Source organism: Glycine max, chromosome 2 (assembly GCF_000004515.6).
Source record: "Glycine max cultivar Williams 82 chromosome 2, Glycine_max_v4.0, whole genome shotgun sequence".
NCBI lineage: Eukaryota > Viridiplantae > Streptophyta > Magnoliopsida > Fabales > Fabaceae > Glycine > Glycine max.
The window spans coordinates 38,552,126-38,565,293 of NC_016089.4; the positions used below are offsets into that span (position 1 = coordinate 38,552,126).

A 13,168-nucleotide genomic window follows, 5' to 3' on the forward strand; every position below is an offset into this window, starting at 1 on the left:
ATGGTTAATTAATGCTGGACAGGAAGTGAGTTAACTTTATTTAGACAAAATATATTGAGACATCATACACCATTAAGTCATAAAGTTTTGGAAGTAAAAATCTAAAAGTGTAGGTTTTATTATTGTTAATTAATGCTGTTATCTAAAAGTATGAATTTAACTCTAGTAATTTTATGATTTATCAATTCCTTTAGAAAAATAAAACTTTTTAAAAAATTATACGACACTGGAACAGAATGGGTGGCCTGAAAATGTATCAATCTAATTTTTAGAACTTAATTACCTGAAAATGTAAGGGTAATTTAGTCTTATTATTGATTGCATTTATAATTTTCCTTTGTCTCTTGTACATTCAGATTTTGCCTTTGGTTGAAGAGAGCATAATCTCTTCGGCTTACTTTTGCACTCTTTTCTTCTTCCTCTTTGTTTATATTTGTTACATTGTTAATAATTTCTATTATATTTTTAGTATATTTTTAAATATAATATTTTGATTTCACTAAAAAATGATAGCATTAAGAAGTATTAAACAGAATAGGATGTTATACCCGTAGTCCACACACTCGTCAAATTGAAATGTCACGTGCATGCTTCTGCAATCATGAGGTAGCCAACAACATCCACTGAATTTTCTTGCTTCTATGTTCATCTTCTTTATCCTTAGATGACCATTGTTTTTTCTTCCATTTTCTCCCCTAGTTCCTTTTTCTATTGGTGTGGATGAGTACTACAATGAGATACCTTGTCCAATTAGTTTTTCACAAGTTCTGCTTGAAAAACCACTAAACCTCTTCTTCCCAAATTCAAAATATTTTCTCATAGAAACATGAAACACAAATTTTCATTCAATAAATATCCAGAACTAATAAAAAACAAGTAACTTGTTTATATGTCCCTGCATGGCATTGGCTTATAGTTCTTCCCATCTAAAGAAATTAGTACTATATCCATTTCTAAGGACTCTATCACATACATCAACAACCCAACGAGTATGATTCAGTTATTCAGTTAACAATACACGTTGAGCCTAAAAGTTAAGAAAATGGAAAAATACACATACCCTTGGTCTTAATCAATTTCTAGCAGCAAATGGGGCATTTGACAAGTCCATTCTCGTTGCATTCAGGACACCTGATGAAACATTCATTTTTGTTGTCACCATTGGTGGTGAACACTTTGCAACTACCATTACAATTAAAGCAAATGGAAAACCTCATGCAGGCACAACCTTTGCAAGGACCATCAGCAAAGTCCATTGGTGTTTCTTCCAAAAGCTTTCCAAGCCACCCCATCTCATGCAATCCTACAACTTCATCAGCTCCTCCAATGTACCTCCCTTTAATGAAAAGCCTGGGAGGGATCACTTTGCTACCCAAGATCTTCCACAACTCTTCTCTATACTCCAAGTGTAGAGAAACATCTCTCTCATGGTATCTTATCTTGAAGCTTCTCAACAAAAAGCATACCGTGTTGCAGTCCTGAAAGGTTTTTCTTATGCCTCTCATGCTTGTTGTGTAGAGAATCACTGCTTGGCTTCCACCTGGTGGATGTATCTCTTCAAAATCTGTTAGAGATGGGTACTCTTCGATGCCTTGAATTTTTTGATGCATGCTTTTACTAGGACTAGTAGCCACTAAGTTTTTCTCCTTGGACCCTTTGGTGGGTGTGGCTTTAAATTGCATTTCTTTTAACTCATAATGTTTATCATCTTCACTTCCTTTGGGGCCAATCTCTAGTTCAGCCATGTTGTGGGGCTTGTGATCTTGATCATCATAGATTGGTGGATTGAGCTGAAGGACTAGGCCTTGTTTCAAGTTGGTAATGGTTGGAATGAGTTTCAATTTTCTATGGAACCTGCTTTTCATTCCTTTCATGTCTAAATTGGATGGCATGTGAAATGAGGGAGAGAGGCTACCAACTTATGGATTGGAGAAAAAGATAAGGTGAGAATGATAGCACACAAGGATGCTGAATTGAGGACAAAAGGGCTGAGGATGAGAGTGTTCTTTAAGTTTTAAAGGCTAAAAAAGTGGTAACTGAAAGCTGTGCAATGTTGGGATGCTTTATTAAGTTTTGAATAATCAATGCATGGTGTGGGGACAAGGTTGACCCCTCACTCCCTTATCTGATCAGAGTGCATGACCCATTACCTAACATTTGGTACCTCAATCATCGTTTGAACTATGAACTATGATGGATATTTGTCAACTAAAAACAATGAAAGCAAAAATTCCCCATCATTGTTTACTTACTAGAAGGGGGAACCATGCCAAATTGCCAGCATCAATCTCAATCATGCACATGGTTATGTTGATTCAGAACCACTATCACTAAAGAGTGTCCTTGGACCACTGGTGATGCCTAGTGCGAAGGAGACGAAGTGTGTGCGCCCATGGTCATGATTAGTTACCATTTGTGTACATGTTATGCCTCTGTTGTGAACAGATTGAGGGAAACAAAGTATACAATCATGTACTACATTCTAACTAGAAACTGAATAAAATTAAATGAACAACATGCAGTTTAGCATTGAGTCATTTAAGTTAAAAATTTATCTCTACCGTGTTCACAATGTTGAAGAAATTGATTTTTTTTTTTTTTTTTTGGTAATAAGCAGTATGCCAATCACCTAAACTAGGTTAAAAAAACTCCACAAATTAGTTTTCATAAGTTTCAAGAAATCTCATTCTCAATTTTCTCCACATTTTCCAAACAAATTTAAATTTCACCCTAACTTTTTACCATTCCAAAATCATTTTCTCAGTTTCATCCCTTACAAAAGAAATGTACATGACAGAACCCTTTTTCCAGAGATACCCCAGATAAGGAGTCCTTCCATTTGCAATCAAATGTACTTATCATGCACATAGAGTGGTAAGACTTAAAAGATTATTGCAAACTATCATTAAATATGTACTAAAAACTCCAACCAATTGTACGTCCGTCACCAAATGCGCATCTATGAACATGTAATCCTTGTGCAAGTAATTTTATATAGGTATTACATTTTGGTAAACCTACTTTTGAAATAATGCTGCACTGATATTCATTAAACCAGGTTTACCTTGATACTCATATCAAACTCGAGCAGAGTACAGAAAATTATGTACTAATTTCTATGCTTCTGGCAATACTCCTACACAGACTGGGATTTTGGCATCAGACTTTTAGTTTTATTACTTGGATGAAATGACATGTTCATCCCTAGCTTCTAATATTAACGTGGGCACTCTATTTTATATGCAAAGAGAAATATATCATTACATCACGAAAACACCCTCAGACCATAGTCGGAATATGTGTATAAACATTGCACAATATCGATCTACCTTCTGAGTGTAGTCAGAAGGTAGAAAAATAAATAAAGAAACACATAGTTTGTGTTTTCTAATCCCAGAAAGTACAAGACATTTTTCTGATTCTTAATCCAGACACTGGTCCTGCTGGATTATAGAAGAAGGATCTGGTTGTAGCATAAGGGCACTTTGTAGTTTGTACAAGTAATTTATATAGATCTGTTTCTGATCATAGATTTCGACGAGCAATGTCAATTAGCTATCAGCCACAGAAGAACCAAACCCAATATCAAAACCAAATGTAATGTTAGTTAACTCATGCTTGTTTCCATCGAACATCTTCATCTTCAAAGAGTATGAAACCTGCAAATACAATACATGGTGAGAGCTATGACAATGAACATAAAAATAAATTTGAATTGAACAAGAAACGATATCAAGTATAATTAGACACTCTTAAAAATATAATACAACGCTTTAATTAGAAACCTAAACACCTTCTCAACAAAGCCCCGTGTAATTAGGTAGTTGGTATGCCATGAAATAGTACAAGTCTCTTAAAAGCTGATAAAAATGAAGGAAACAAAAAAAGAGCAGTGGACATGATACATTCAATCCAACCTTTAAACCTCTCCAAGGGAAAGATGACATGTAAGCAGACATGCTCATGACATTCGGAGAAAACAGAGCTGTGTGCTTAAGGAGATAAATTACAGGACAGTGAACTAGGAATTTGTCAGTACAGCATTTATGAAAATTGTAAACATTTTCTTGATGAAACAATGGTTCCTGCTGGCTTGCTGGATTAAAAGCCAGTTGCAATTCAAAAAATAGTAGCAACATTAGAAATAAATAAAATTTCAACACAATGAAATTGTCATTTCTACTATATTGGTTTAAGGAGCTAGTTTACAAGAATATTCACTGGAAAATTCACATCAATGATCAACCATATCAAGTTCCCCCTCCAATTCCTATATATCAATATAAAAACATTGCAAATGATAAAACACATAGTATACCAGTTCTAAGTATCAAACAAATATAACATGTTAAGACCCATCATCAGATTCAGTTGTGCTCCAACATAAGTCATTCCCCTATTTAAGATGTTTACATGCCATAACATGCATATAAAGATTTCTTTCCCAAGTTCCAAATTCCAATGACTATATAGGAGAAGCCCAATTTAGGTAGAGATAGAGATAGATAGATAGATTTCCTCTTCCACCAAAATACAAACACACATGTACAAGGAATGAAAGGAACATTGACTTACAGGTAGAGTGAATCCTGGTAAAACTTGGGAATGAGCAATCACAAAATCACCAACTGAAACAGGGCAAGTAGTTTCTCCACAAAGGTCATGGGTCTCACTATGTATGTGCCATCCGAAATATGACACATCAATCGCTAGCTTCCCTCCAGATAACGCTTTACCTGAGTCATTAAATGTTTGGATTAGAGAAAAAAAGGGAATTTTTTTATTTACCAAAACCCCATCCATCTCTATCTTGAACCACACCACCATGCTAGTATGGTACATAGTACATATACAAAATAAAATCACACCAATTGCATTCAAATTCCCAAATAGCCTTACTTTCTATGTTAAGAGTAAACATATACAAACAAACAACAACAAAAATTTTATCCTACTGGGTGAGGTCGCCTATCTGGATCACACGTGGTGAAAATAGAATAAACATATAAATAAGTAAAATAACAAACTTTCAATACACATTCGCATCAAGAAACACAATATGCATGAAAATGGATATGATAACAGAAATTAAAAATATAATGAAAGGAAACACAGTAACACAATTACAAAACTTGCAAAATAATAGAGTACCTGTAGTTGCAGCAATGCTGAATGTAGCAGGCTGGCCTCGTGCGATGGGATCAGGATATATTTCAACCCCTTTAACCTCAACATCATAGTCAGCTTTCTTATCTGACATAGATAATTAAGCAATAGTTTATTCAATAACGGGCAAAACAGCAAGATTAATACAATGCAACAAAACATTTGTAAATTATTAAATTATAAAACTAATCAAGGAGAAGAATCCTTCACAACTAAAAGACAACTTCAAGTAATTATACAATATGTTAATTCAACTCACCAGAATTGATTATTCAATCAAACTCAGATTATTAATATTATTATTATAAATTTAAAAATATCCCCAACGGTAAGTTTCCTAATTGAATAAATTTGACACCTAAAAACAAATAAGAAAGAAAATTCACGTACGATCCAATATAAAAGAAATCCGTAAAGAGAAACCCAATTGTTTAATCAACCATTTTCGTGGCAAAGTTTAAAACTTTAAGACCACCCTTCAAACCCCAAATCAAGGAACCAATTTTCAATTAAAGAAGATAGTTCTAAGGTTTTAAAAAACAGAGTTGAGTTTAATTAATGTTGCTTTTAACATGCACATGACTACACCATCAAGCTCCCCTTCTCCTTCTGATTCAGCACCTTCACCGGCTACACCAAAGAAGACTAGAAAAAGTGGTTCATATAGATCATGCCACTAAGAAACCTGATGGTCCCCACTGAAAGAAATTAAGGACGTCTCTTGAGGATCGTTGCTTGAGAGAAGGTGGACATACATTTGTTAACTGGAAACAAGTTCCTGCAACTCAGAAGGATTTGATTTGGGAGGACATTTAAGTATTTGAATTAAATGTTGAGTGTTATTGTAATTGGTTATACTAAAAATATTATAATGTTGAATGCTATTGAATAACTATTAAATGTATTTTTTGTATCGCAGACTGAATTTGATATTCCAGAAGCGTCTAACCGAAGGACGAAGAAGAAAATCCTTAAGACGGAAGAAGAGCAATGAAGGCAGTTTAAGTCAGATTTGACCTCCAAATGGGCTTTGGCACAAGGCAAGGAGGAGAACGATGACACGAGAAGTACGGTATCAACAAAGAAAAGTGGAACCAATTTTGTTAGAGTCATAAAAACCCTTCATGGGAGGTTAGTTGACTTGCATTGTTTATGAATTTCACAGTTATGTGTTATTTTCAAGCGCATTTTGTTGACAAGTTTCTATCTAATTGTGATAGAATGTTAGAAAGAAGGCTCAGGTCATCCAAAAACTAAACGCTACCCCTCACGTGTTGTCTTGTGGGGGTTATGATTTACTAGAAGAAAAGTTAATGGAGGAAAAAAACGATTGGATCAAGTAGTCCAATTTGAGAGCACGGAAACAATCCTTGATTCTCCATCTACCATTAGATGACACGTGAAGTAGAAGATGACTTGCACAAAAAAATCTGTAGTAGTAACATCTGAGGCGACACGCAAAATTGCTGATAGAATTATAAGTTATTTTTTATTTCAAAGGTCAATTTTTATAATGACAACAATAGTTCGTAAACTCATGCAATATTTTATTGTCTACATGATTCCCTTGAAGAGCAGTCGACACAGGGAAGATTTGTCACCCATGGACCTCAGGATGTGCTGACTACTACCATTGGTTGACTAGAGCACTCGGGCCTTGTCCGTGCAGCTGGAGTCGGTGTCACGGTTAGACAATACTTTGGATTGGCTTTAGCAAGTTCCCACACGTCTATGTCGATCAACCCCGAAGAGTTGGAGCATTTGACACAAAAAATCAGGGACCAGCTGGAGCAGTCGACCATTGAAAAAGTGACTCGACAACTAATGTTGTCCTTCAGCCAGATGCATTTTGAGATGTAGTACTCGTACTACCTACTGAGCCTAAGGTTGGTCATTCTATTGTCCGTGTCAGCACAAAGGAAAGTTGTGTCAATCCCTTGGGGCAAGACCCAAACACGAGTGAATATGACAAATGTGGGTTGTATGTGTAACAACCGTAACTTTTAATAAATAAATAAATAAGTAAAAGTAAATAGGTCATAATTTCCCACTATATAAGCCAAATGTTAACCTAGAGCAGCTTTTAGAAAACACATTCTATTCTATTCTTCTTCTTCTAACACACAAGAACCCTAACAGAACAACTGGAGGAGGAGTTCTAAAGAGCATCAGAGACGCCACAATTGCTAATGGAGAACGTTTGAGCGATTACATCGAGATAATGGATGAGTTATTCACGCTTGGGGATTAGAATAAACATGTATAGGGATCCCTAGAGAATCAACTTTTGGGTATTTTGGGTTATTTTTATAAAATTTTAATTCATGAACCCTTTCAAATTGAATTTTTCATATGCTAAATTGAATGTAATATCTATTATTATGAAATTCTATGATCCTGTTTAGTGCATATTGATATGATATTGTTTAGTGTATATTAGATTTTTTTAAATTGTCAATTGTTATTACTTGATTTAATTTGTATATTAACGTGTATGATTTTTGTTGTTTGGCGCTTATAATTTATCATTTTTCTAGAATGTGTCAGTGAATTGTTATCATTGGAATGAAAAATTTGATCCAAATAATTGTATTCCTTTTGTTTGTAATCAAATTTTATGAACTACGCGTACGTACTGGGCTTTGTTGAAAATATTATATATATATATATATATATATATATATATATATATAAAGTAGATATTAAACTTTTTGGGTGGAAGTGCCTCTACATGGTTCCTCGTGATACTGTTTTGCTGTTTGAGATTTCTATAACAATAATAATAATAACAAATAAAATAAGGTTATATAAAGTAGATATTAAACTTTTTGGGTGGAAGTGCCTGCACATGATTCCTCGTGGTACTGTTTTGCTGTTTGAGATTTCTATAACAATAATAATAATAGCAAATAAAATAAGGTTATAGAAATTATTTGTTTTTCAGAAATAAATTAAATATTATTATAAATTTTTTTTTTCAATTATATATGTTATATAAGCTAGTAATTACAATTATTTCATCATAAATGGTTGTATAGTAGTTATGTTTTCCATTTTAAATATGTTGTAAATATTCCTTCCGTTGTGCAGTAGTTACGATTTCCTCTTTAATACTATTGCAAATATTATTTTATGTAATTATATGTGTTAATAATTGTAAATATTACTTCATAAAGGTTGTGCAACAATTATGGGTTTCGCTTTACAAATTTACATATATATACATATTTGTTAATTCATGTAACTGTACTATGACATATTACATATATTATTACATATAAATATATTTATATGCTTTAAGGTTAGATATATTTCATTGATCATAATTTGTGCTTACCTATTAGTTAAATTCTTCCTGGTTAATTAATCGAGACTTAGGGGTACATATCATTATTTTATCCTTAAATGTTTTGATTTGGTTAGTGCGTATATATTACCTGAAATTCTTGTTATTCTAATATACTTACATTAACAACGTATGTTTATGCTAATATTATGTTAATATATATGTTGAATATAATATATATATATATATATATATATATATATATATATATATATATATATATATATATATATATATAGTATTACATGTATGTTATATTTATTTGTTTATAAGTCTTGAAGTTGGATATTGTATGTTGTTGTCGTTTTTGTTATTATTATTATTATTATTACTATACATTTTTATTTAATTGTTAAGTATACTTTGTAATTAGTTAAATTGTGAAATGTTAAATTATAGACATGAGATAGGATTGTAAATGAGTGTATGATTAATACTTGTAGTGATATTACTTGTCTTGTGAGCTATGAGTTATACAATAACTCGACCAGTGTTTACCTCGAAAAAAGTTTTATGCGCAGTGTTAAAGGAAAAGTATAGGATTCCTAGTTAGGATCTTCAAGGGTGAAATTGTAGCGTAACTTGTTAAATATGTTTGAAATATAAGTGTGAGGTCGTGGGTATCGTATAATAATTCATGAATAATGTCTTCGTGTAAAAAAATTATTTTAGGGGTTGAATCTGAATCAGGAGGGAGAGGCCCTGATGGACTCTTCGAAGTGTAGGCCTTGGGGGTCACCCGGTTTGAGTGCTCCTTTAAGCATGTGCCGATCCCACATGGTTGGAGCACTCTCGCAAAACAGCATGACCCTGACTGGTCTCTCTATAATTTTACGTAGTGAGAGTGATCTGACATATCCATTGTGTGATGTGTCTTTCCACTTGGTGCTTTTCCTTATCCAAGGAGAGCAGAACTTCATAGCTAGTAAAAAGACAAGAAAGTAAAACAATTGAACAGAGGAATGCAATGAAATATGAACAAAGGATAACTCTAGTGTTACTCCTCAAACTGAATTGTTAAAATTTCTATAAAGACAAAACAAAATTTCTTTTACAGTGCTTACAATAAGATTTACTTAGAAACTTACCCCAGTGGACAAATCTTATTTTATAAATCTACTCAAACAAGACAACTAAAACCTAAACTCATGACCCAAAGTAATAACAAACAAGAAAAAATGAAAAATGGATCATGGGTCATGGATAATGGACAGTATGGAACAACTAAGCAAGAAATAAATTAAAATTGAAATATTTTTGAAAATGTCAATACATCCTTATATTTGAAATTTGAAAATTCCTAGAGGGACTCTTGTAGAGACAAGGGTGGGGGTTGTGTTTTAAAAACAACAGTGCAATAATCCAGAGGTAAATCTATTGCGGACAGATATGACATGATGTTTCTCTAACTTATCACAACACTTGCATTACCTAATTTTCCCACATTCTTAAACAGTCCAAATGAGAATCTCCATGGCATGTGGATATATCATAGAAACTAAAGGGTGTGCAACAATACTTTTGAAAAGAGTGATAGAATTGGAACAGGGTATGATGAAAAAGAAAGAGAAAGAATGTAACAGAGAAAGAAAGATTGTATTCATTGGTGATGACAAAATTACAAAGAAAAACACACCCAGGTAATTTGAGGAACCTGAACCCTCCACTTATTGTCAAAAACCTACAAAGGGAACCCAAATGCCAACGCTAAAAAATCTACCTACTTTTCAATATTGTGAAGCTCTTTGTGAAGTTTGGCTCTCCTACTAAGCAGAGACACTACCATCGCAAACGAGTTCCCCGTACCCTTTTGCCCTAAAACAAAACATTGTGTTATAGATTTAATATTCCCCCAAAAAATCAATTCAATCAGAGAGTAACAAAAATAGAGGGTTATTACCTTCCGATTCCATGTTCGAGAGATGGATAGTATCAACGAGTCTACAAAAGTTATTACCTTCTGAGCGGTGTCGTTTTGTTCGCACTCACCACAACCACCGTTATCAGAGAAGGAAGCCTCACTTCTCTAGCAGTGGCAGTGCGCGACAGAGACAACCTCATCAAAATCCCAAAACCCAAATATGGTTGGCCAAGGCGACGCGCAATGGAGTCAACACCCTCACTCATCATCAACGTCGAAGTCGAGTACAACAACAACAAAGAGTGCGAGATCAACGGTAAGGGAGACCACGAGAGCAACAGTGAGGGACACCGAGGGGTAACACTAGCTAGGTTAAGTTGAAAGCAATGAGGGCGTGAGTGAAAGGGAAATAAGTGCGCCATATATAGGTCAAAAATGAGAAAGCATTCCTAAACGATTTTGTCGAAACTGACTTTGTAGATCGATATACCACGGCGGTTTTTACGAAACCGATGTCGTCACATGCCACTTATTTACAAAATTACCACAACATCTTTGTTTATAATGGTTTTACCAGAACCAACGTTGATAGAACGTCATGGAAAGACTATTTTGTAGTAGTGTAAGATTACCAAATCGCTTAATCTAGAAACAAATTCAATGTAGTCAAAAAACAAGTTGGTAATTTTAAGCCGGCACATTTGGTCTGTGAAACCAAACTCCCAATATGCCTATAAATTGAACCCAAGCCTTACTATATTCCACACCTCATATTCATATTGATAGCATAACTTATAATCCATGGATTCAAAAAGCGTGCCAAGCTTGAAAGGCAGGATCAAGAAGACCAAAGGTCAACAAAAGATCGAGATGAAGAAGGTGAACAATGAACGTTACCTTCAAGTGACGTTCTCAAAGCGTCGCATCGAGATTTTCAAGAAAGCAAGTGAGCTTGCCCCCCTCTACAGTGTGGACCTTGCTGTGATCTTATTCTCACCTTGTAGTCGATTTTTCTCCTTCGGTAGCCCCAACATGGATTCTTTTATCCAACGCTATATGATGCAAGCCCCATCTCCCACTCTTATCCTACAACACCATGGACGAGCATAAGCTCCACGCACACCTCAATGACCTGGCCAACCGATTAGCCAAGGATAAGAAGCACATAGAGGATTTGAATCATTTGTTAAAGGTTGCAGAGGATCACTTTTGGTGGGCCATACCAATTGAAAGCATAAACAGTGCCCAAGTCGAGAAGTATAAGAGGTTGTTGGAGGAGCTGAAGACACATGTCGATGAAAAATGTGAGAAGCTTCTCTTTGAGGGCATTCTTACTTATAACTCATCAACTTAGTTTTTTTACAGGTGGAAGCTCTTATTCCAATGTTAATAGCACTTTGACTATGCACCGGCCACCACTAATGCAAAACTATGTGGGTGTGATTGATGGGAGTATCTTGTGCCATCGTCAATTTAACAACATTCATATAAATGGACATGGAGATGGACCTACTCTTGGGTTATTTTGATTCCCTCAAAAGAGATCTCCAATGATCGATGATGTCTTATTTGAATTTTTAATTGATGTTGTTTAATTTTGGTTTAGAATAAGCATTGGCATAACCTGTTTCATGTGTGGGAAATGGATTGACAGGGTTTGGGTTTTTGTTGTCTTGAATAATGTTCATCATATGTTGGTGAAGTGTCTTTCCTTTAGGTCGTTTCTTTTCTTTTGTGATTAGGAACTGTGTTGTGTTGTCTTGCTTGAATAAAGGGCATCTTTTATATAAAAAATCTAATTCTATATTAAATTCCAATCTTTTGAACTCTTGTTTGGAATTTTGATTATTCTATATTAAATAGGTATGTATAGACAGTTAAAACTCAATTTCATTTTGTTGGGATTAGAGATGTAGGGAACTAACTTACAAAAAAAACTAATTTAGAGCATCTCTAACCATGATTTCTTTTATGGGTTTGTTAATCATGTGTTTGTGGTCCCTACAATGTTATGTCACTCCTAAGAAACTACCGCCAATCCTTGACCCACTACCGCCGCTCTCTTGTGCAACCATCGTCAGTGATGATGATATGGATTTTTCAAAATTTGTTCAATATTCCTTTCCCCCTTTGTATTTTTCCAGATATATTCATTTTTTCTTGTTCTTGTAGTTATTTTTCCTCTTTTTTGTACATGGGTGAATTGAAGGTGGTTGATGTTAGATAATATTTTTTTAATGCTAAGCACCTATTTCTTATATAAGGAACTCATTTTAATTTGAAGGAACGGTTCCTTCCGCATGGATTTCCTCCAGTGCACAATTTCTTCAAGAACCTGTTTCTTCACATTAAGAAACTTGCCACGGAACTAGCATTGAAGATGCTCTTAGTTATATATAATTTTAAACAAATTATTATATTTTAATTTAAATAATGTATAAAAATAATAAACAATATGAACCATAAAATTAGGAAATTTAAATTAAAAACTAAATTATTTACGAACCTTAGTCAAAACAAACACGAGGATGACAACCTTTATTAAGGACCTTGCCATGGCTACAGGCATTCTAATTACAAAAATCATCGTAGGTTCGAAGAGCAACACCTTAAATTTCTTTATTATTAATGTTAAGTTGTCATATACCACAATGTTGCTAGGAGGAATAGGTCAAATCCCAACATGCATGTGTGTGACATCTAGTTTACACTAGGTATTAATGATCTTTTCAACATAAGACAAAGTTGAGATTGTTCTGTTGACCAAGGTCCATTCTGAACAAAATCTCTATTAT

The 13,168-nt window shown here is 34.1% G+C and overlaps 3 protein-coding genes across 3 annotated transcripts; 1 reads left to right on the forward strand and 2 right to left on the reverse strand.

Annotated features, from left to right (window-relative positions):
• Positions 1 to 821: 821 nt before the first annotated feature.
• On the reverse strand, positions 822 to 1,892 carry LOC100788402 (uncharacterized protein At5g39865). The gene has a single exon (XM_026125970.2). It carries the CDS (start codon positions 1,890 to 1,892, stop codon positions 1,080 to 1,082), a length of 813 nt encoding a protein of 270 aa, XP_025981755.1. The 3' UTR covers positions 822 to 1,079.
• Positions 1,893 to 3,060: 1,168 nt separating this feature from the next.
• On the reverse strand, positions 3,061 to 10,639 carry LOC100788929 (uncharacterized). Its single transcript, XM_006575215.4, has 5 exons — positions 10,470 to 10,639; positions 10,296 to 10,327; positions 5,152 to 5,253; positions 4,576 to 4,736; positions 3,061 to 3,659 (listed from the first exon to the last, which is right to left on the reverse strand). The coding sequence occupies exons 1-5, from the start codon at positions 10,637 to 10,639 to the stop codon at positions 3,552 to 3,554; spliced, it is 573 nt and encodes a 190-aa protein (XP_006575278.2). The 3' UTR covers positions 3,061 to 3,551.
• A 535-nt stretch (positions 10,640 to 11,174) lies between these two features.
• On the forward strand, positions 11,175 to 11,727 carry LOC100789454 (agamous-like MADS-box protein AGL62). Its single transcript, XM_006575971.1, has 2 exons — positions 11,175 to 11,354; positions 11,440 to 11,727. Exons 1-2 carry the CDS (start codon positions 11,175 to 11,177, stop codon positions 11,725 to 11,727), a joined length of 468 nt encoding a protein of 155 aa, XP_006576034.1.
• Positions 11,728 to 13,168: the final 1,441 nt, after the last annotated feature.

Excerpts from the sequence above, each read along its gene's own strand:
- LOC100788402 (XM_026125970.2), bottom strand. The coding sequence starts at position 1,892 with ATGCCATCCAATTTAGACATGAAAGGAATGAAAAGCAGGTTCCATAGA.
- LOC100788929 (XM_006575215.4), bottom strand. The coding sequence starts at position 10,639 with ATGAGTGAGGGTGTTGACTCCATTGCGCGTCGCCTTGGCCAACCATAT. Across the intron at positions 10,328-10,469 it reads AAAACGACACCGCTCAGAAG|GGCAAAAGGGTACGGGGAAC; the intron begins GTAATAACTTTT and ends GTTTTGTTTTAG. Across the intron at positions 4,737-5,151 it reads CAGCATTGCTGCAACTACAG|GTAAAGCGTTATCTGGAGGG; the intron begins GTACTCTATTAT and ends TTAATGACTCAG.
- LOC100789454 (XM_006575971.1), top strand. The coding sequence starts at position 11,175 with ATGGATTCAAAAAGCGTGCCAAGCTTGAAAGGCAGGATCAAGAAGACC. Across the intron at positions 11,355-11,439 it reads TCTACAGTGTGGACCTTGCT|CCCCATCTCCCACTCTTATC; the intron begins GTGATCTTATTC and ends ATATGATGCAAG.